The sequence below is a fragment of the Gavia stellata genome, chromosome 31 (assembly GCF_030936135.1).
Source record: "Gavia stellata isolate bGavSte3 chromosome 31, bGavSte3.hap2, whole genome shotgun sequence".
NCBI lineage: Eukaryota > Metazoa > Chordata > Aves > Gaviiformes > Gaviidae > Gavia > Gavia stellata.
In genome coordinates this window covers 1,386,902-1,407,462 of record NC_082624.1, presented here as the reverse complement: position 1 = coordinate 1,407,462, position 20,561 = coordinate 1,386,902, and the positions used below count along the sequence as shown (strand labels likewise).

Sequence of the window (20,561 nt, the reverse complement as noted above, 5' to 3'; positions counted from 1 at the left end):
TGGTCCAATGCTGAAAAGGAGGTGCTGAAATAAGATGGTGGGTGGTGGGGAAGCGCCTGTGAGTTGAGGGGGGCCCAGAGGGAGGAAGGTCCATGGTGGGGGGGTGCCCATGCCCATGGGGAGGGTCTTTGAGGGTGCCCAGGCCCCTGGGGGGGGGGCTCAGGGGGTGCTGAGCCCCGTGGGGGCTGCCCAGGCCCATGGGGAGGGGGCTCAGGGGGTGCTGAGCCCCGTGGGGGCTGCCCAGGCCCATGGGGAGGGGGCTCAGGGGGTGCTGAGCCCCGTGGGGGTCCCCAGGCCCATGGGGAGGGGGCTCAGGGGGTGCTGAGCCCCGTGGGGGCTGCCCAGGCCCCTGGGGAGGGGTGTTAGGGGGTGCTGAGCCCCGTGGGGGTCCCCAGGCCCATGGGGAGGGGTGTTAGGGGGTGCTGAGCCCCGTGGGGGTCCCCAGGCCCATGGGGAGGGGGGTCTGGGGGTGCTGAGCCCCGTGGGGGTCCCCAGGCCCATGGGGAGGGGGGTCTGGGGGTGCTCAGCCCCGTGGGGGTCCCCAGGCCCATGGGGAGGGGGGTCTGGGGGTGCTGAGCCCCGTGGGGGTCCCCAGGCCCATGGGGAGGGGGGTCTGGGGGTGCTCAGCCCCGTGGGGGTCCCCAGGCCCATGGGGAGGGGGGTCTGGGGGTGCTCAGCCCCGTGGGGGTCCCCAGGCCCATGGGGAGGGGGGTCTGGGGGTGCTGAGCCCCGTGGGGGTCCCCAGGCCCATGGGGAGGGGGGTCTGGGGGTGCTGAGCCCCGTGGGGGTCCCCAGGCCCATGGGGAGGGGGGTCTGGGGGTGCTGAGCCCCGTGGGGGTCCCCAGGCCCATGGGGGGGCCGAGACCGGCCCAGGCCTCCGTGGACCTCGGCCCAGGGGCTGTTGCCATGGTGATGGCGCGGCGCGAGGCCCCGCCCCCTCCCGTGAGGCCCCTCCCCCGTCTGAGTTCTCGCGAGAGTTGGGGCGGGGCGGGGCGGGCTCCGCCCGCGAGGAGCTGGGGCCGCGCGCGAGCAGCCGCCGGCGCCGCTTTCCCCTCCGCCCAGCGCCTCGCCCCGGCTCCGCTCGCCATGAGCTTCCTCTTGTGAGTGCCCGGGGGGTGCCTTGGGGGGGTCCCCGAGGGAGCGGGGGTGGCCGTGAAGGGCTTCGGAGGGGAGGAAGGCCTTTGGGGAGGGGCTCTGTGAGGGGCTTCGGGGGGGAAGGGGCTCTGTGAGGGGCTTCGGGGGGGAGGAAGGCCTTTGGGGAGGGGCTCTGTGAGAGGCTTTGGTGGGGAAGGGGGTCTGTGAGGGGCTTCAGGGGGAGGAAGGCCTTTGGGGAGGGGCTCTGTGAGAGGCTTTGGTGGGGAAGGGGGTCTGTGAGGGGCTTCAGGGGGAGGAAGGCCTTTGGGGAGGGGCTCTGTGAGAGGCTTCGGTGGGGAAGGGGGTCTGTGAGGGGCTTCAGGGGGAGGAAGGCCTTTGGGGAGGGGCTCTGTGAGAGGCTTCGGTGGGGAAGGGGCTCTGTGAGGGGCTTCAGGGGGGAGGAAGGCCTTTGGGGAGGGGCTCTGTGAGAGGCTTCGGTGGGGAAGGGGCTCTGTGAAGGGCTTCGGGGGGGAGGAAGGCCTTTGGGGAGGGGCTCTGTGAGAGGCTTTGGTGGGGAAGGGGGTCTGTGAAGGGCTTCGGGGGGAGGAAGGCCTTTGGGGAGGGGCTCTGTGAGAGGCTTTGGTGGGGAAGGGGCTCTGTGAGGGGCTTCAGGGGGAGGAAGGCCTTTGGGGAGGGGCTCTGTGAGAGGCTTCGGTGGGGAAGGGGGTCTGTGAGGGGCTTCGGGGGGAGGAAGGCCTTTGGGGAGGGGCTCTGTGAGAGGCTTCGGTGGGGAAGGGGCTCTGTGAAGGGCTTCGGGGGGGAGGAAGGCCTTTGGGGAGGGGCTCTGTGAGAGGCTTTGGTGGGGAAGGGGGTCTGTGAGGGGCTTCAGGGGGAGGAAGGCCTTTGGGGAGGGGCTCTGTGAGAGGCTTCGGTGGGGAAGGGGGTCTGTGAGGGGCTTCGGGAGGGAGGAAGGCCTTTGGGGAGACCCTGGGGGGTTCCCGGGGCGGGGGGTGCTGAGGGGGACCTTGTGGGGAGGGGGTGTGGTGGGGTCCTGAGGGAAGTCCTGGGCCTCCGGGAAGGCTTTTGGGGGTGGGAGGCCCCAGCGGTGCCCAGCAGCTGAGCAAGGCCTTGTGGTGAGGCATGGGAGGGCTCTTCAGGGAAGTTTTAGGGGGAAGCTCTGGGTGGCTTTGGGCAGAGGCCCGGAGGGCTTTGGGGGGGCCCTGGGTGTGTCTGGAGGGGGGAAGGCTTTGAAAAGAGGCTCCGGGGGGATGTGTGAGGAGGGGGTGAGGAAGACTTTGGGAGGAGGATACGGGGAGGAGTGCAGTGCTGTGGAGGAAGCCCCGGGGGTGTAGTGTTTTTTTGGGAGAAAGCCTTGGAGGAAGGCAGGGGGAGAGAGGGTGCCTTGCAGGGATAAGGTCCCAGGCCGGGATGTGGAGGGGGGCTGGCAGCGGGAGTGGGGTGGCCCTGGACGGCAGGCACCCCAGGGAGTGCCCATGTTGGGTGAGCGCCATGGAGGGGTGTGGGGTGGGTGGGCGGAGGCTTTGGGGGGGTGTATGAGGGGATGGGAAACCTTTTGGAGGGCAGTCTTAGGGGCAAGGTTCTGGGGAGGGGTTGTCTTGTGAGGATTAATCCCTCCTAGGTGGGGAGAATTTGAGGGGCTGGTCTTCTAGGGGAATTGGGGGAGGTCCCGAGGGGTTGGGGGTGTCTGCAGGGATGCTCTGCCTTAGTGGGAGACCCCGGGAGTGGGGAGGGGGCTTTGGGGATGTGCGGTGAGGCAGAAAAGAGGAAGCCCTTGTCCCATGGGTGTGGGGCTTCCACCTGGGTAGGCTTTGGGTGGGCCTTACCTTGCATCTGTGGGCAAACGCTGATGCAGTGCAAAAGGTGTTGGCTTTTGCTGCTGGCTGGTGCTCCTGTGAGGGGCCGCCCTCCTGTGAGGTGGGGCAGGCCTGATGGCAGGGGGAATGCTGTTAATTTGGTAGACATACAGGCATGTGGTGTAAAAAATGCATCTTTAATGAGCTATAGGGGGTGGGCTGTTGCATACCTGTGTTGTAGATGTGAGGGCTTGTAAAGCATGAGAGGGCTTCTGGCTGTTAAGGCCTGGTAGGTGCTGAGGATGAGGATTGGAGGTGTTTTGTTGTGCAAGAAGGGGCTGGGGAACCTCTTCCTAGGGTGGGTCTGCCATTTGGGACCCTCTGCTTAGGGTCAGCAACATGCTGGGCTTGCGTTTCAGCTGTAGCAGGAAGCAGCGGCTTGGTTTAAGACCAAGCTGGATCTAAAGGTCTTTTATTTCCGCAATGAGCATTGCACGTAAACAGAGTATGCAAAGCCGTAAGGTTGCAGCAGGAAGCTGCCATGAGGCACGTGCTGACCGAATGCGTCCGGTTGTGTGCAACGGGAGCAGGATGCCGGTGATGCCAAGAGGCACGCGCCAGAGAAGCCCATTTCCCCCGAGCTGTGCTTTGGCCCTGGCCGTCCTGTTGTTTGCGTCACCCTCGCTTGGAAGCAGAGAGCTGGCAGGGTCTGAAAGTTAAGGTTTCGTGGTTGAGAGGTATCGAAATTCATCCAGTTTTTGGCAGCGCTGGCTGTTCGGGGAGAGGCTGCAGTGCTGCCGGCCCCATTGGAGGGACGGGAGGAGTTTGGTGAGGAGTTGTGCGATGGCTCGGCCGCTCAGCACAGCTGTCGGTGCGACACAGCAAGGGAAGATTACGATGACGGTGGCGATTTTTGTTTCAGGGCTGGAGTCTATTAAGTAGCTATTTTTAGCAAGCTGTTTCCTACAGTGCGTTTGAGCGCTGAGTGTCTAATACTTGCCGCTGTCAAACTGACCTAGTGGCAGTCGGCAGGTTGTTTCGTTCCCCAGCAGAGTTACGTGGGCTTTTCTTCCCGTAATCAAAAGCAACTGTTGCTTGATGAGTCTTTGGGCCTTTGCACTGAATGTTTGTGATTTTTAAAAAGGGCAGGTGAAAGAGGGAAGCGTGCGGGCGGCTTTTTTGTGACACAGTCAGAAACGCTTTGGTTTGCACGTAGGATCTGTTTGCCCCAATGGCAGGGGAATTGGGGAAGGGCAGGTGTCACCCCGGTTAAGAGTGCCGGATGGCAAGGGATAATATGGGAAATGTTTCTGGGAAAGGAAAACTGTTAAAGGACTAATTGGAAATGTTTTCTCTATTGTCAGTGGGAGTCGATCTTCGAAAACCTTCAAACCCAAGAAGAACATTCCCGAAGGCTCCCATCAGTATGAACTCTTGAAACATGCAGAAGCAACTCTGGGGAGTGGTAACCTTAGACAAGCGGTTATGTTGCCCGAGGGAGAGGACCTTAATGAGTGGATCGCCGTTAACAGTAAGCCCTATGAAAGAGGGATCTGCCCGAGTAGGGAGGTGGAGTGGGAAAACCAAAAATCTGGGTTTTTATCCTTAAAAGAACCTAGAACTTCCCCAAATGAAATTCCTATGCCAGGCATGCTCCGTTTAGGTAACCGAGTTGGGATAAAAGGAAAGTAAGCGGCGTGACGTGCCGACAGCAGCTCCGGAAGCGTGCAAAAAGCGAGAAACAAACGCGCACCACTGTGGTTTTGGGGTTTTTTGAGTTCAGACTTGCAAAGGTGATTAGGTTGGTGAATGGTTATTTTTGCACTGGGGAGTAAGCCTCGAGTAGTGATATTTGGAATTATAAAGTTGGTGTTGTCGGCTGCAAAAATGGTGGCGGCGAACAGTCCAGGGAAAAAGTGGAACCATATTCTCCACTGTACTCTAAATTTGTGGAGTTTCTTTTTTGTTTTCTATTTTCATTTTATTATTGCTGTGTGCATAGTTTAAAAAGCCAAATATTACAAAGTTATTTTGCTTTTAGCAGTTGTTCTCCCTGGCCTTGAACTTTGTCTCTTTGGAGGTTAGAGGAGAAGGAAGTAGTTGTCAGCAACAGAAAACAGTAAGTCAGGCCACAGGTGTTCACCCTAAGGAAGGTCTCCTGTATTATCAAAATAAATCAGGTTTTTGAGGTACTGTCACTTTTTTAAAGGTGGCTGGAACCTAAAGCACTCATTTCCAAGGTACAGAAAGTGAAGTAGTGCTTCATGCCTTACAAATTGGCTAGGGGCAGTAGTCAGAGGGTGAAAAATTGACAGAGCGATTCAAATTCCTAGATGGTCAGCATGTCTCGAAGTCATTGGCTGCATTACGTCGTACGGAAGGGGAATGTTTGTTCTCGCTGACAGCTCGTGACAGCGGTCCTCGGAGGCTGTCTCAGCTGAACGAGAGCGAACTGGTGCTCCGGTCCGCTTTGTGTTTGCACTTTTGAGTAAACTTGATGTGTTTCCTTTCCAGCGGTGGATTTCTTCAACCAAATCAACATGCTGTACGGGACCATTACGGAGTTCTGCACGGAGGCGAGCTGTCCGGTCATGTCGGCAGGACCAAGGTAAAAAGTTTACTGCCGTCTACAACCTCAATTTAAATGTGGGGAAGTAGGCGGGTGTGCAGGTTGCTCAAGTGTGCATAGGAAGAAGCTAAAAAGAGGATGGGATGTGTCCAGATCAGGTCGAGCCACAGTATTGTGCTACCCCAGTGTCATTTACCCATGCGTGAAGCCATGCCATCTGTTAGGGAGGTTGCGTGGCATCGGTAGCCGTCGATTTTTCTGGCGTGTTGAATATCTATCTAGGGGAAGCATGTGTGGGGATCTCTTTTCCCCTTGTCGACTGGGTCCCTGTGTTGTTTGGAGGCTGAAAAGATGTGTTGAAATGGTTTGTTTTATGGAAAACAGGCGATTTAACTTGACTGGAAGCGTCTGATCTTGCTGTCAAAGCCTTCCAGTAACCTCTCGATGTGCCATCCCACGGAGCTGGTGCTCTTGAGAGGCCATAGCGTGTTTTTTCTGAGCACGAGCGATTCTCAAGATGCTGCTGCCAGCACGGGGCAGACGAACACTCAGGTCAGGTTTCTGTACGGTGTGTGCGATGGCCGTGCAGGGAGGAGAGGGCAGCCCGACACCGTCGGTGTTGTGGAGAGTTAAAGCTGGGAAGGGAACCTCAAGCTTATAGAGACTGGTACGTGCAGTAGGGAATGGCAAAGTGTCTTTTGGGTCCTACTGATCCTTACGCCGCGTCGAGGCTGGTATCGCCTGCCCCGTCGAACCAGCCTGGCCTGAAATATGCTTATCCTGGCGCAGGCTGTGAAAGGGCACGAAGTGTGTGTTGTCCTGAGGCAGTTTTAGGGGCTGTTGTTCCTTGATTCGTGCTGGGGCTTATCATGGGGCGAGAAGCACGGGCGGTGGTTTTCAGGAGGTGTGTTTAGCTAGCTGAGGTAGCGTAACTGCTTTGTAGGAGAAGGTCGGGGCACTGTGGAATGTGGAAAAGAAATAGCGAAGGTGTATTTAGGGTGCCTCGTTGTTTTTAGGAGGTGTGAACACCCATGGGGTATGTGTTGGTTCTGCACTTGTGTATTTCGTCGAGGTGAAGCTACAGCAGGGTATCTTGTTTGTAAGGTTGCATGAGGCCCTTTGTTTTTCGGGGTAGCAGCGGGGAGGCTGGCTGGTGGGCAGTGTTTGTAGGGTGCCGTGTAAAACCCTGCTCCGCTTTTCTACCCAGAAGTATCTAGATAGCAAGTTCCTGTTTCTATATTTGGGGACATTTCCTGTAACAACTTCCTGTTTAAATGGCACCGTTTGTTTTCACTTGTCGTTGGTCAAGAGGCGACAGTCAAAACGTGGGGTTTTTCCCCCCCTGCTTTTGAAGGATTTTGCAAAAGATTGCAGAGAAAGCGGGTTGTGTTGTCTCGTAGTATTAGAGTCAACATCTGCCCCAGTTCGGAGGAGCTGCGGGATTGATAAGCACACATGTCGATTTGACACAGTGGCTTCCAAAAGCCTTTGGCTAATGTGCGGCCCCAGGGACTGTGTCTCAGGGAAGTCAGCCGTCTTGTGTGAGGGAAGAGGGAGTGCCAAATTCCTGGAGGGTGCCTGAAGGCTGTAGGTGAATTAATTCCAATGGGCCCGACACTTCCCCTTTTGGCCTTTTTTTTGTCTCATTTTAAGGAACTGTTGATGTTAGAGGAGGTTGCCACAAAGCTGAAGTTCGCTTTTGAGGGTCAAACCCCGAGGGCAGTCGCTGCAGCGGTTGGGACGAAGGTGTTAACTCTGACTCTGTTGAAGCGTTGCAGCGTTGCTTCTTACTGAGACAAGGAGGAAACAGTGGGGCCTGAAAACACAATTTTTCCTCTCAGAGCAACGAATTTATTTTGCTTCCCTCTCCCCACAGGTACGAGTACCACTGGGCGGACGGCACCAACATAAAGAAGCCGATCAAGTGCTCAGCTCCAAAGTACATCGATTACTTGATGACGTGGGTGCAGGACCAGCTGGATGACGAAACGCTCTTCCCTTCAAAGATCGGTAAGCAGGGCTGCACGTACGGGACCAAGACGCTGCCGGAACGTCTCGCTTTGGTACTTCTGACCGAACCGAAGGACTTACCCATGTGTGTCGGTGCATTTCAGGCGTCCCTTTTCCCAAGAACTTCATGTCGGTGGCCAAGACAATCCTGAAGCGGCTGTTCCGCGTGTACGCCCACATCTACCACCAGCACTTCGACTCCGTCATGCGGCTGCAGGAGGAGGCCCACCTCAACACCTCCTTCAAGCACTTTATCTTCTTTGTGCAGGTGAGTTGTGAAGCAGTGGCTGGTCGCCTGCCTCTGGGATTTCTTGTTCCCCGTTTGCTTTTAGAGGGAGCAGGATTTTAAGCGCCTCCTTGCTATTTGAAGATCTACAGCCGTGGTGTGCGCTGGAAGATACGCTCAGCTCCCACCCTCCGTACCATGCGAACCGTGCAGCTGTGGTGGGGTTGTTGGGGTTTTTTTGCAGGTTGTTACAGCAGAGTTAGCTGTAAATGCTTGAATTTCCCTCAGGTATTGGCTATCAGCCTGCAGCAAAACAAACCAGGCTCAGAGGAGAACTTGGGCGTTTTGTAGCTGAAGAATCGACTCAGAAATAGCAGTGGCACCTTTTTTCTTCCTTGCCTGTATTTTAACAGCCTGTTCTGCGACTCATCCTGCAGAGCAGCATGATACTTCTCGACGACACAGCAAAAAAAGCTTTGTTGTCTTGAAATGCTTAAATTTCTCCACAGAGAAATGGGAGAGGCGGCTGCTGCAGTAATTCCTGTTTGGTGCTTCTCTCACGTCGCCGGCATGCGTTGACACGGCGAGTTCCCAGCATGCGTACGGCAGCCGGATGTGTTTTCCAGCAGCTCTTTGAGTGGTGCCTTTACTTTTTCTGTTCTTTTTTTTTTCCCTGCCAGGAATTCAACTTGATCGACAGGCGGGAGTTGGCTCCTCTGCAGGAACTGATTGAGAAGCTGGGCTCCAAGGACAGATAAACTTTCCCTGGGAGGACCCTTTCGGCCACTCCTTTCCGCTTTGTACGCCAGCCACTTCTACGCTTCGCCTTCAAGCCCCAAGAGGCCAGACAGTGTTCCGAGTGGCATCGGTCTCGGAGGCCAAGCATCGCTTCTACTGTGTGGCCGCAGCCTGTGTTGTTTTAACAGTTGTTGGCTGCCCTGTGGTGACTTGCCCCATCTAGTCCACTTGGTTTTCTAGGCTGTGTGCTCAAACCGCCGTCTGGTTGAGGATGGGACTCGGGACTCGGAGCAGGTTTTGTTTCCCGCAGGCATGGGGTGAAGTTCAAGTGCTGCACGGCTGCTTTCTACTCCCGGAGGCAGTTTTTCCCTCTGGCCCCCACGGACACAGCGCTCGGCCTGTGAGCAGCCCAGAGTGTGCTTCCCCTGAGCAACAGCAGAGCGGTTCAGCTTATTTTTTTTTTTTAAGTGCTTTTTTTTTGGATGAGGTGCACTTAGAGCCTTAAGCTCCCCTTCAGCAGCGGCAGCAGCCTTGTGGGGGGAGGAAAAGAAGTGCCTGGCCTGAGGGGAGTCTGGCCCTGGGCTGGAAGAGCAGCTCTCCGGTGTTTCCAGCATGGTGGGGGGGTGAGGGAGGGACCCTACTGTGTGGCAAGGCAATAATAAAGTTTCTCCTTCCTGCTCTTCTTTCAGAAGAGGGGGTGTCTCTTCTTCTGCCCCCCTCCTTGCAGCCCCCCTGCCCCAGATACAGCCCCCCCCAAGCTTTAATTGAAAACACAGGGAAATTTCAGATAACAGAGGCAGCCCCCAGCCTCCTCATCCTCAGCGCGGAGCCCTGCGGGCGCATCTTTATTGAGGGGCCAAGCGTCACGGTTTGGGGGTGGAGGTGAAGATGCGCAGTCCGTGCATGCTCTTGATCTCCTCGCTCAGTGCCTGCAACAGACAAGCACCAGTGCTGAGACGCCGAGGGCCTGGGCTCTGAGCCGCAGCACGAAGAGCAAAGCCGTGGCTGGGTGGGTGCTTGCGCCTGGCACCAGCGGCTGTGCCTCTGCTGCACGCAGCTACGTGGCCCAAACATGCTCATGGTGCACATGCACACACACAGCTATGCTATTTAGCGCTGCACCGCCTGAGTATTATGGCACTGTGCGTGAACTTGGCACCTCAGCTCAGTGCTCCAACAGACTGGGTGTGCACATGTGCCATCAGCACGCCGGGTACGTGCACGGTGCCCAGCTTTAAGTGCTACACGTGCAGCTACAGTGCCTGTTAGAAACCAAGGGCTACGTCGTTTATTATTGGGGGGGAAAAAGGGAAAGGCTACGCTGTTAAGGCCCTCGTGCTGTCTGCAGGCGCAGTGCTTTGTACTTGCACAGTGTATGAGTTTGGTGTGCACAGCGGGTGTGCACACGTACACAGCCCATTGTTACGCCTGTGGGGGAAGTGCTGTGAGCAGAGGCAGAGTGCGTAGGGATAAACACACGGCTGCGCTCTATTATTAGGAATGAAGGGAGCGCAACGCTATGTAGTGGTGGGAAGCAGGGAAGGCAGGGCCGGCAGGCTACGCTATTTAGTCAGGGGAAAGGCGCTGGGTGCGGGCACAGCACTTAATCTTCGCACTGCGTGTGCAGCATGTGAGCAGGGCGCTCTGCTCACAGCACATCTCCGTTTGGTGCTGCGTGTGTGCATGCAGCGCTGAGTTCAGCACACTGACTGCGCCCGTGCACAGCCCACACACACGGCTGCACTGGTTTTTACTGGGAAGGAAGAGCTACACTGCTCAGACGCTCGCCCTGTGTGTCTGCACAGCGCTTAATACCTGCGCTGCGTGTGCGGCACCGGGAGCAGAGCATGCTACCTGCAGTGCTTCAGCCAGGCGCCACGTGTGCATGCAGAGCGCTGCATACATACCCACTGTCAGCGCACCCGACTAAATGCTGTGCGCAACCCCACACCCGCAGTGCCTGACTACGAAGCGCTGCAGGCCGCGCGCTCAGCTCCCGGTGCCGCACGTGCAGCGCAAGCTCTACGTGCCATGCACACGCGGAGTGCCCAGCTGTAAGCGCCGTGTGCGCTCACTTGCACACACGCGTGCAGCACCCCACGGGTGTGGTGCCCCAGCGCGATCGCTGCCGGCCAGGCTGCGGCCCCCCCTCACCTGGTTAACCATCTGGTGCTGCTGCACAGTTCGCTTCTCTCTGAAGTCCTCCGACTCGATGTGAATTTCGTACATGGCGCCGCAGCCCCCTAGAAAAATAAAAGCGGCGGCAAATGCTGGAGCAAAGATCAGGGTCCTTTGTGCACCCCACATTCCTGAGCTGTTTGGGGGGGGGTCCCCACGGATGGACTCAGAATCACAGAATCACAGAATCACTACGGTTGGAAAAGACCTGTAAGATCATCAAGTCCAACCTGGAAAAAAAAAAAAAACACCAAAAAAAAAACCCAGAAAAACCAAACCACCCACGCAAGCCAACCACCACACAACAACAACAAGGCACAACACACCAAAAACCAACCCACCCAACACCACACAGCACCATGTCCATCAAGCTACATCCCACAATGCCTCCTCCCTCATGAAGCGCAGGGGTGGGTTGGGGTGGGGAGGAAAATAAAGAGGTGGTTTTTTCTTTTCTGTACCTGATATATCCACAACTCTGATGGCGGAAGCCCGGGGGAACTTCTCCCGCAGCACCCGGGTCACTCGGGCCTCCCCATCCGTCTGCGAGGTGAAGCTTCGCCAGGTGCCACGGCGCAGGAAGAGCTGTGGGGGGCAAAAAACAGCACTGAGAAACCCTGCTGGGGGAGGTGACCCCCCACGGGGGAACCCCCCCACACCACCTCATCTGGGCTGGGGGCTCAGCAGGTGGGGGGGCTTTCACTGGCACGGGGTGTGGGGGGGCACCGGGGTGGGAGAATCTGCCTTCACCAGCACAGGGGGTGGGAGGGGGGAGGCTGCCCTCACCGGCAGTGGGGAAGGCGCGGGAGGGGAGGACCGGGAGGTAGATGAGGGGGGGAGGCTCACATAGACACACACACAGAGACACACAGACACACAGAATCACTATGGTTGGAAAAGCCCTGTGGGATCATCCAGCCCAACCACCACCCCAACCCCACCACGGCCACTAAACCATGTCCCGCAGTGCCACGTCCACACGGTCCTGGAACACCTCCAGGGATGGTGACTCCACCACCTCCCTGGGCAGCCTCTGCCAGCGCTTCACCACCCTCTCAGGAAAGGAATTTTCCCTAATATCCAGCCTGAACCTCCCCTGGCGCAACTTGAGGCCATTTCCTCTTGTCCTGTCACTCGTCACTTGGGAGAAGAGACCAACACCCCCCTCCCCACAACCCCCTTTCAGGCAGTTGCAGAGAGCGATGAGGTCTCCCCTCACCTCCTCTTCTCCAGACTGAACACCCCCAGCTCCCTCAGCTGCTCCCCATCAGACTTGTGCTCCAGACCCCTCACCAGCTCTGTCACCCTTCTCTGGACACGCTCCAGCACCTCAATGTCCTTCTTGGAGTGAGGGGCCCAAAACCGAACGCAGCATTCGAGGTGCGGCCTCACACACACACACACACACACACTCTCAGTCACAGAGACACAGAGACAGAGACACACACACCCCCCACCCCCCCCACACACACACCCACATACCCCCCCACCCACCCACCCACCCTCCCCCTCTCCCTCCCTCCCCCCCTCTCTCACCGTGAGGGCGGAGGGCAGCTCCCCCGTCACCGGGGACACTTACCGTGAGGAGGCACAGGCCGCACTTACCGGTACCGTTACGGGGGAGGGGAACGGGACACAGAGGGAGACAAAGCGCCCCCGCCCCCTACCCCTGGTCTGGGAGCGGGTGGGGGAGGGGGGGCACAGAGGGAGGGAGGGACAGACAGACGGACACGGACAGACAGAGGACACGCACCGGCCCGCGGCACAGCAGCCCCGCCGCGGCGGCCATACTGGGCCGCGCGCGCCCGCTGCCGGACACGAGGCCACGCCCCGGGGTCACCCGCCGCCCAGCCAATCACCGCGTGCTTCGCAGCGCGGGGGCGGGGAGGGGAGGGAGGGGAGGGAGAGGGCGGCTCTGCGCCGCCGCGTCCCCTGGCGGGTCGGAGGACCTTGGCCCTCGGACTAGGCCCGACACTCACTCCCGGGGAGGGGGGTGGGGGTGGGGTGTCCAACCTGACATGACCCCTCCCCCCCCCCGAAAGGGCCTCATCCTCCGCCCCCCCATTCAACACAGGGCCCCACCCTCCACCCCCACCCCCCAGACAGGGCCCCATCCTGCCCCCCCCCCCCCCCCATTCCCATACCCAGGGCCCCATCCTAACACATACACCCCCCAAGAGGGGCCCCATCCTGCCCCCCCCCCGATTGCACCCCATCATCCGCCCCCATTTCCATACCCAGGGCCCCGTACTGTCGCCCCCCCCCCCAAATTGGGCCCCATCCTGCCCCCCCCATCCCACACCCAGGGCCCCATCCTGCCCCCCCCTCCAATTGGGCCCCATCCTGCCCCCCCATCCCACACCCAGGGCCCCATCCTGCCCCCCCCCCCAATTGGGCCCCATCCTGCCCCCCCCACGATTGGGCCCCATCCTGCCCCCCCACCCCACACCCAGGGCCCCATCCTGCCCCCCCCAATTGGGCCCCATCCTCCCCCCCCCCAGTTAGGCCCCATCCTGCCCCCCCCCCCCCCATTCCCATACCCAGGGCCCCATCCTAACACATACACACCCCAAGAGGGGCCCCATCCTGCCCCCCCCCCCAATTGGGCCCCATCCTGCCCCCCCCTTTCCATACCCAGGGCCCCGTAATGTCCCCCCCCCCAATTGGGCCCCATCCTGCCCCCCCATCCCACACTCAGGGCCCCATCCTGCCCCCCCACCCCACACCCAGGGCCCCATCCTCCCCCCCAGTTAGGCCCCATCCCCCCCCCCCCCCCCCAATTGGGCCCCAGCCTGCCCCCCCATTTCCATACCCAGGGCCCCGTACTGTGTGTGTGTGTGTGTCCCCTGCAATTGGGCCCAATCCTGCCCCCCCACACCCAGGGCCCCATCCTGCCCCCCCAACCCATATCCTGGGCCCCCCCCAGCAGGAAACGGACAGCCAGGGGCCACGTGTTGAGTGCAAAAAATAAATATAAAATTTATTAAAACACCCACAATATTTTAAAGATATCAGGAATAATACATTTCGCGGCCCGGGCGGCCGCGCGTAACTTAGAATAAAATACAAATTAAAAAAAAAAAACAAAAAAACAAAAAAACAAACAACCAAAAACAAAAACCAACAACAAAACGAAAAACAAAACCAAAACCGGGGAAGGAAGGGGGGGGAAGATCCAAACTTGCAATTTTTAGGCATCCTAAAAAATAAATTTACCAAAAAACACTGAGGGGAGGGAAAAGGGAAAAAGAAAAGGGTGTTAAAGGGGAGGAAAAAATAACCACAAAGAGGGGGGAAAAAAGAAAAAAGGGAAAATTATACAAAATAAAATTATCAGCATAAATTTACTGTCCTAGAAGTATCTACAGTTTAATACACATTAATCCTATTGCCTTGAGACATGGGAAAAAATCTACCGGTCCTCGATCCGCCCCGGAAAAAAAACTTCATTTCAAGTAACCACAGTCCCGAGCCGACCAAGAAATCTTCAAGTGTGAATTTTTCGGAGCCGCCGGGACACCCCTGCGGTGCCCCCCCTCCACCTGCCGCCGTCCCACCTCCCCTCCTCAATTATCCCAAAAAAAAAAACCCCAAAAAAACCCCAAACCCCAACGAAAATGCCAAAAATAACCCCCCCGACTCCGGTCGAATTCCCGAATCCCAGAAGAAACGGCGCTTTAGTTTGAAATTTGGAATTATTACTTTGGGTTTTTTCTTTTTTTTTTTTTTGTGCCGTAGTGTAAAAACCCACTGGCAAAAAAAAAAAAAAAAAGAAAGAAAAAAAAAATTGCTCCTGGAATAAAACTGAGGCTGAAATTACGGCGGTTTGTAATCCCTGAAGGATGCGGAAAAATGAGGGGAAAAAAAAAAAACCCACCCGGGTGGAAAGGGAGAAGGGGGGGGGGGCAAAAAAAAAATTAAGGAAGAAACACCGCTGCGAAAGGATCCCTGATTTCGGAAAGATTCGCCCCGGGTTCGCTCGCCTTCGCTGCCGCGGCGCCGCGGGGGCTTGGGGGGGTTGAGGTATTTGCCTTGGTTTGGGGGGCGCGGGGGAGCTGCTGCCCCGGCGCTGACGGGAAGCCGAAGGGGAAGAAAGTAGCACCAATAAAACCCCAAAAAATGGAAAAAAAGGGGGAAAAAAGGGGGAAAAGAAAGAGACGGGCAGAAGCGGGATGTCCGGCTGAGCCCTCGCCGCGGGGGGACACCGGTGATTTGGGGAGGGGAAGGAGCCCGAGGGAGCTGGAGGGGAGCGCGGTGCCCAGCGTGGTGCTGAGCGCCGGTGGGCACAGGGCCTGGAGGGCGGCCCTGCGGTGGGAGCGTGCGGTGGGCACCGGCACCGCGTGCCGGGCTCGTGCAGGGGTTCTGTGCACCGTGGGCGTGAGGGGTGCCCGTGCGCCGTGCTCCGGCACCGCGGTGAAGCACTGTGCCCAAGTGCCATGGGGGTGCAAGGTGCCCAAGCACCACGTCTGTGCCAGGGCACTGAGCCTGAGCACCATGTCCAGGCATGGTGGGTGAGCACCGTGCCCAAGCACCACGGCCAAGCACCGTGTCCGTGTGTGGTAGGTGAGCACCGTGCCCGAGCACCGTACCTGTGGGGCATGCCCAAGCACCGTGTCCAAGGACCACGGCCATGCACCATGCCTTTGCATCGTGCCGGAGCACCCTCTCATGCCCATGCACCCTGTTCAAGCACCGCGTCTGTGCACCGTCCCCGAGCACCGGGGCCATGCACCATGCCGAGCACCATGCCCGAGCACCGTGGCTCTCCATCCTGCCTGAGCACGATGGCTGAGCACCACGGTCATGCACGGTGCCAGAGCACCATGGCCGTGCACAGTGCCCGAGCACCGTACCGACATACCATGCCCTTGCACCATGCCTGTGCACCGTGCATGCACAACATGCCAGTGCACCGAGCTGAGCACCCTGCCCGAGCACCGTGTCCACACACCGTGTCCGAGCACCGTGTCCGAGCACCATGTTCACACACCCTGGCTGAGCACCATGTCCACACCCCGTGTCCAAGCACCACGACCGAGCACCGTGTTCACGCATTGCAGCTGAGCACCATGTCCAAGCACCACACTTGAGCACCGTACCCGAGCACCACATCCAAGCACCATGTTCACACACCACGTCCAAGCACTATGCCCGAGCACCATGTCCACGATGCGTGGCTGAGCACCGTGCCCAAGCACCATGTCCACGCACCATGTCCAAGCACTGTGCCCAAGCACCATGTCCACGATGCGTGGCTGAGCACCGTGCCCAAGCACCATGTCCACGCACCATGTCCAAGCACTGTGGTCAAGCACCGTGCCCGAGCACCATGTCCACGATGCGTGGCTGAGCACCGTGCCCAAGCACCATGTCCACGCACCATGTCCAAGCACTGTGGTCAAGCACCGTGCCCAAGCACCATGTCCACGATGCGTGGCTGAGCACTGTGCCCAAGCACCACCTCCACGCACCATGTCCAAGCACCGTGGTCAAGCACCGTGCCCGAGCACCATGTCCACGATGCATGGCTGAGCACCGTGCCCAAGCACCACCTCCACGCACCATGTCCAAGCACCGTGGTCAAGCACTGTGCCCGAGCACCATGTCCACAATGCGTGGCTGAGCACCGTGCCCAAGCACCACCTCCACGCACCATGTCCAAGCACCATGCCCGAGCACCATGTCCACGATGCGTGGCTGAGCACCGTGCCCAAGCACCATGTCCACGCACCATGTCCAAGCACTGTGGTCAAGCACTGTGCCCGAGCACCATGTCCACGATGCGTGGCTGAGCACCGTGCCCAAGCACCACCTCCACGCACCATGTCCAAGCACCGTGGTCAAGCACTGTGCCCGAGCACCATGTCCACGATGCGTGGCTGAGCACCGTGCCCAAGCACCACCTCCACGCACCATGTCCAAACACTGTGCCCGAGCACCATGTCCACGATGCGTGGCTGAGCACCGTGCCCAAGCACCATGTTCACACCCCATGTCCAAGCACCATGGTCGAGCGCCGTGCCCAAGCACCACATCCACGCACAATGACCAAGCACCACGATCGAGCACCATACCCAAGCACCCTGTCCACGCACCATGTCCAAGCACCACAGCCGAGCACCGTGCCCGAGCACCGTGTCCACGATGCGTGGCTGAGCACCGTGCCCAAGCACCATGTACAAGCACCGCAGTCGAGCACCATGCCTGAGCACCATGTCCACACACCATGACCAAGAACCGTGGTCGAGCACTGTGCTCGAGAACCATGTCCACGATGCATGGCTGAGCACCGTGCCCAAGCACCACGTCCACGCACCATGTCCAAGCACTGTGCCCGAGCACCATGTCCACGATGCGTGGCTGAGCACCGCGTCCACGCACCACATCTGAGCACCACGTCCACGATGTGTGGCCAAGCACCGTGCCCGAGAACCACATCCATGATGCATGGCCGAGCACTGTGCCCAAGCACCATGTCCACGCACCATGTCTAAGCACCCGGGTCGAGCACCGTGCCCAAGCACCATGTCCACACACCACATCCGAGCACCGTGCCCGAGCACGATAACCACGCACCACGTCCGAGCACCGCGTCCACAATGTGTGGCCGAGCCCCATGCCCGAGCACTGCAGCTTAGCACCTCGTCCAAGCGCCACATGCACACACGGCTCTCCCACCGGCGCCCCGGCCCCGCACCAGAGGGGAACAGCTCCACCACGAGCCCGGTTGGCAGGACACCTCCGACGCGGCACCGATTTCAGTTTGCATAAACCCAACCCGCTCCCGGCACGCTTTGAGCTGTCGCTCCGGAAAAGTAAACTTCCTTCTCAACGACATTGCTTTTTTTTTTTTTCTTTTCTTGGTTCCCTAGTTTCGTATATACATTAGTAGCACCTCAGCGAGATGGAATCAGGCAGAAGCGTGATACAGTTTGTTAAAACACCATAGCACCGTTTTTATTAGAAGATTTCATTTAATAAAAATATGCCTTATAGAGCCCACAAAGCATACTCCAGTATTAAAAGGAAAAATCAGCAATTGAGGCACCTCAGGGATTCTGGTTTCCTTCTCCTTCCCGTGCCTCGTCCCGAGAGCGTCGAGATGGGGGGCGGGGGGAACCCTGAAACATGTCCCCCGTACCCCCACCCGAGGCAAAGCATCGCGGCCGGAAAAACCAAAGCGGGGTGAAAGGAGCCCGTCGGGGCTCCCTGCGCCGAGCTGTCCCCAAGGTTTCTACCGCGGGCGTTGTTCTAGCACCATTGTGGCCACGACCTGCTGTAAAATTAGGTCCCCATCCCATCCCGAAGCGATTAAAAACATCCCCCATCCCCAGCGAGTCCCCCTTCACGCCGCAGCCCCCGTGGCTTCGGTGCGGGTGGGACGAGCGCGGCCGCCGGGATGGGTAAAGGAAAAGATTTTGCTTGAAAAACAGCCTCTCAGCAGCAAGGGGTAAAGAGCTGTGCATAGATTTCTAGGTTTCGTAGAAGAAGTCTGAAGCGTGCTAATTTTTAATGACTGAGATTTGAGGTAGGTTAGACATTATGTAGTGTAAAAACGTGAGACTGCAGCAGTTCTCTCTCCCCGACCCGCAACGCCGGCATCTCCCCGCTTACCCGGGTTGAACCCGCCGGAGCCAATGCTGCGCCGGACCGAACCCCCTCCCTGCACCAAAAAAAAAAACCTCCGAGGAAGCAGGACTTAGACAGGTTACACGGACCCTCGCCTTCTCCGAACGCACCCCTTGTCCTCCCGACTCTAAAGCCACCCAGGCGAAGCTCGCAAGGCACCCCCGCCACGACAGTCAGACCAGACCCCGGGCGATGCAAACCGGGGCCGGCACCCGAATCCGGCCCCGCCGAACGCCGCTGGTGGGGATCAGCCGGGTCCCCTTTTCGCCTCCGAACCACATCGACACGGCGGGTCCCCGCGCTGGAACCGGCATCGCCCATGGGCATCCCTAAAATCTGACTTGCCATCGACTCTTACAATCCTGATATGCTATTGGGTATTTATAAGAAAAGCGGTAATAGCTCATTGAGTTTCCTTGTCAAATATACGCGACTTTACAGATTACGGTTAAAAAAAAAAAAAAAATTAATTATGAAGGACGGACAAAGCATGTTAAATATTCTGCCAGTATTTACAGTTCTCCCACAATAATCTTGTTTAAAACATACTGCTTTCAAGTTGTTGGGGGGGGGGGGGAAGAGGGGAGTTGTTTTTTAAGTTTCGCTTTCATTTTTAAATCTAGGTGAAAGTGCTTTTAAAAAAATTCTTTCCCTATTTACAGGTTTAAAATCAGACCACGTAAATGTTCAGGCTGTTTTACCGAGATCCTGCTGATCTGTGCCAGTGCGCAAGGAAGGAGGGTGACAGTAAACACAAGGTGATTTCTGCACGGTGACGGCGTCGGCTCTGGCTCGCTGGCTCTCCAAAAGGCACCTGAAAGTGCAAAAGCAACGACCCCGGGGACGCCGGCACCCGGATTCGGCCACGCCGCCCTCCCGGCGAGCCATGGGGGAGCTCGCCCGCCTGCCCGTCCGGCACAGCACGGCTTCGGCATCGGGGACGGGCAGAAAGTCTCGACTGAGATTGTTCGAAAAGCACCACGCGGTTGTTGTCATTGTTGGGTTATTTGTTGGGGTTTTTTTTGCGGGAAGAACGGTGATCCGTAGGAAGGAGGGATGGCACCCGGGGAGAGGAAAAGCACCGAGCCCCGGTGGCACTCGCCGCCACGCCGGCTCGCCGGCGCCGGCAGGGAAGGCGGACCGGCGGAGGTTTTGGCCAGCCAAGTCTTGGGATTCGTTCTTCCCAGAGCCGATCGCACGGAGAAAGTCCCCCGGAGACGGAAAGCACCAGACTTTAGCAACAGTGATGTACAGAGAGCAACACTAGCTATTCACAGTTTGGGGTTGGTTTGTGTTTTTTTCCTGTTTTTGTTTTTTTTTTTCTTTCTGTTTTTGTCCTGTCGGCTCCTTTAGAGATGCTGCCGCCACCGCTGTCGCTCTCCCCGGGGCCACCGGCAAAGGAGCCCCCAAGTCCGAGCCCGAGCGCGGCACCCCGGCAGCGGCAGTCCCCAGCCTGGACATGTCCTGAGGTCTCCGGCGCCCAGAAAGACACCGGCTCGCTCCGTCCCGGCGGAGCCGATCCCGCCGGCGGCGAGGAGTTGAGCGAAGACGTGCCGTCCCGGGACAGCCCGCTCACGAGCAGGCCTCCCGTCACTGTAAGAAAGGACTCCTCGAGTTGCAAAATAGGTATTTTTACGTCCTTGGGAAAAAAAAATAATCGGATGTTCAGCGTGTCCGGCTGACGGTAAAGCACACAATCCCGCCAGTCCCCACGCGCTGGAGCTGGAGGGAGTCACCTCTTGCCTTTAAGCTGGTTTGGTGTTCAGGTTGTTTTTTATTTGTGTTTAGGGTTTTTTTTTTTCAATGTTGGCTTCCTTTTCGACGATCAGCTTCATCATTGTTGTCGGAGTAAAAAATAAAATAAAATAAAATCCAATAAATAGGTATTTTTAAGTGGAATTAAAAACCTCTCCTTTGCGAAAGGACGCTATAAACTTCTCCCTCCGTTCGCGCGGCGCACGAGGCTAGATTAAAAAAACGTGGAGATATAAATATGAGATTACCGAAAAGCATCAAACAGCATCGTTCCTCTTTTTTTTTTTTTTATCGAGTTTTGCTTTGTTTGCCAACTCCTCGCCAAGCGCAGCTCTCCGACGGCGTGCACCCGCGCCGGCTCTGCTGTTTCCGAGCGTGCGTGTTGGGTTCGCTTTCTGTGGGTTGGGTTTTTTTGTTGTTGTTGTTGTGTTTTGCTTCGGTTTTGTCTATTTAATTTTTTTTTTTTTTCTTCTCCCCCACGCCCGAGGAGAAAGCACCACGAAGCAACGCCGGGCTCCGGCGCTGCCGAGGGTTGAGGTAAGATGGGGCTGCGGCAGTTGCCTCCGTC

The 20,561-nt window shown here is 57.9% G+C and overlaps 2 protein-coding genes across 2 annotated transcripts; one reads left to right on the top strand and one right to left on the bottom strand.

Annotated features, from left to right (window-relative positions):
* Nucleotides 1–1,043: 1,043 nt before the first annotated feature.
* On the top strand, nucleotides 1,044–9,089 carry MOB1A (MOB kinase activator 1A). Its single transcript, XM_059831356.1, has 6 exons — nucleotides 1,044–1,100; nucleotides 4,253–4,419; nucleotides 5,403–5,496; nucleotides 7,334–7,467; nucleotides 7,572–7,735; nucleotides 8,374–9,089. The coding sequence occupies exons 1-6, from the start codon at nucleotides 1,087–1,089 to the stop codon at nucleotides 8,449–8,451; spliced, it is 651 nt and encodes a 216-aa protein (XP_059687339.1). The 5' UTR covers nucleotides 1,044–1,086; the 3' UTR covers nucleotides 8,452–9,089.
* A 159-nt stretch (nucleotides 9,090–9,248) lies between these two features.
* On the bottom strand, nucleotides 9,249–12,398 carry BOLA3 (bolA family member 3). Its single transcript, XM_059831553.1, has 4 exons — nucleotides 12,363–12,398; nucleotides 11,071–11,194; nucleotides 10,586–10,674; nucleotides 9,249–9,360 (listed from the first exon to the last, which is right to left on the bottom strand). The coding sequence occupies exons 1-4, from the start codon at nucleotides 12,396–12,398 to the stop codon at nucleotides 9,295–9,297; spliced, it is 315 nt and encodes a 104-aa protein (XP_059687536.1). The 3' UTR covers nucleotides 9,249–9,294.
* Nucleotides 12,399–20,561: the final 8,163 nt, after the last annotated feature.

What these genes read in the sequence shown, in the direction of transcription:
- MOB1A (XM_059831356.1), top strand. An exon ending in TGAGTGGATCGCCGTTAACA is followed by an intron (nt 4,420 to 5,402) that starts GTAAGCCCTATG and finishes TTTCCTTTCCAG; the next exon opens with CGGTGGATTTCTTCAACCAA. An exon ending in GCTCTTCCCTTCAAAGATCG is followed by an intron (nt 7,468 to 7,571) that starts GTAAGCAGGGCT and finishes GGTGCATTTCAG; the next exon opens with GCGTCCCTTTTCCCAAGAAC.
- BOLA3 (XM_059831553.1), bottom strand. Translation starts at nt 12,398, where the DNA reads ATGGCCGCCGCGGCGGGGCTGCTGTGCCGCGGGCCG. An exon ending in GGCTGCTGTGCCGCGGGCCG is followed by an intron (nt 11,195 to 12,362) that starts GTGCGTGTCCTC and finishes TGCCCCCCACAG; the next exon opens with CTCTTCCTGCGCCGTGGCAC. An exon ending in CAGAGTTGTGGATATATCAG is followed by an intron (nt 10,675 to 11,070) that starts GTACAGAAAAGA and finishes TTATTTTTCTAG; the next exon opens with GGGGCTGCGGCGCCATGTAC.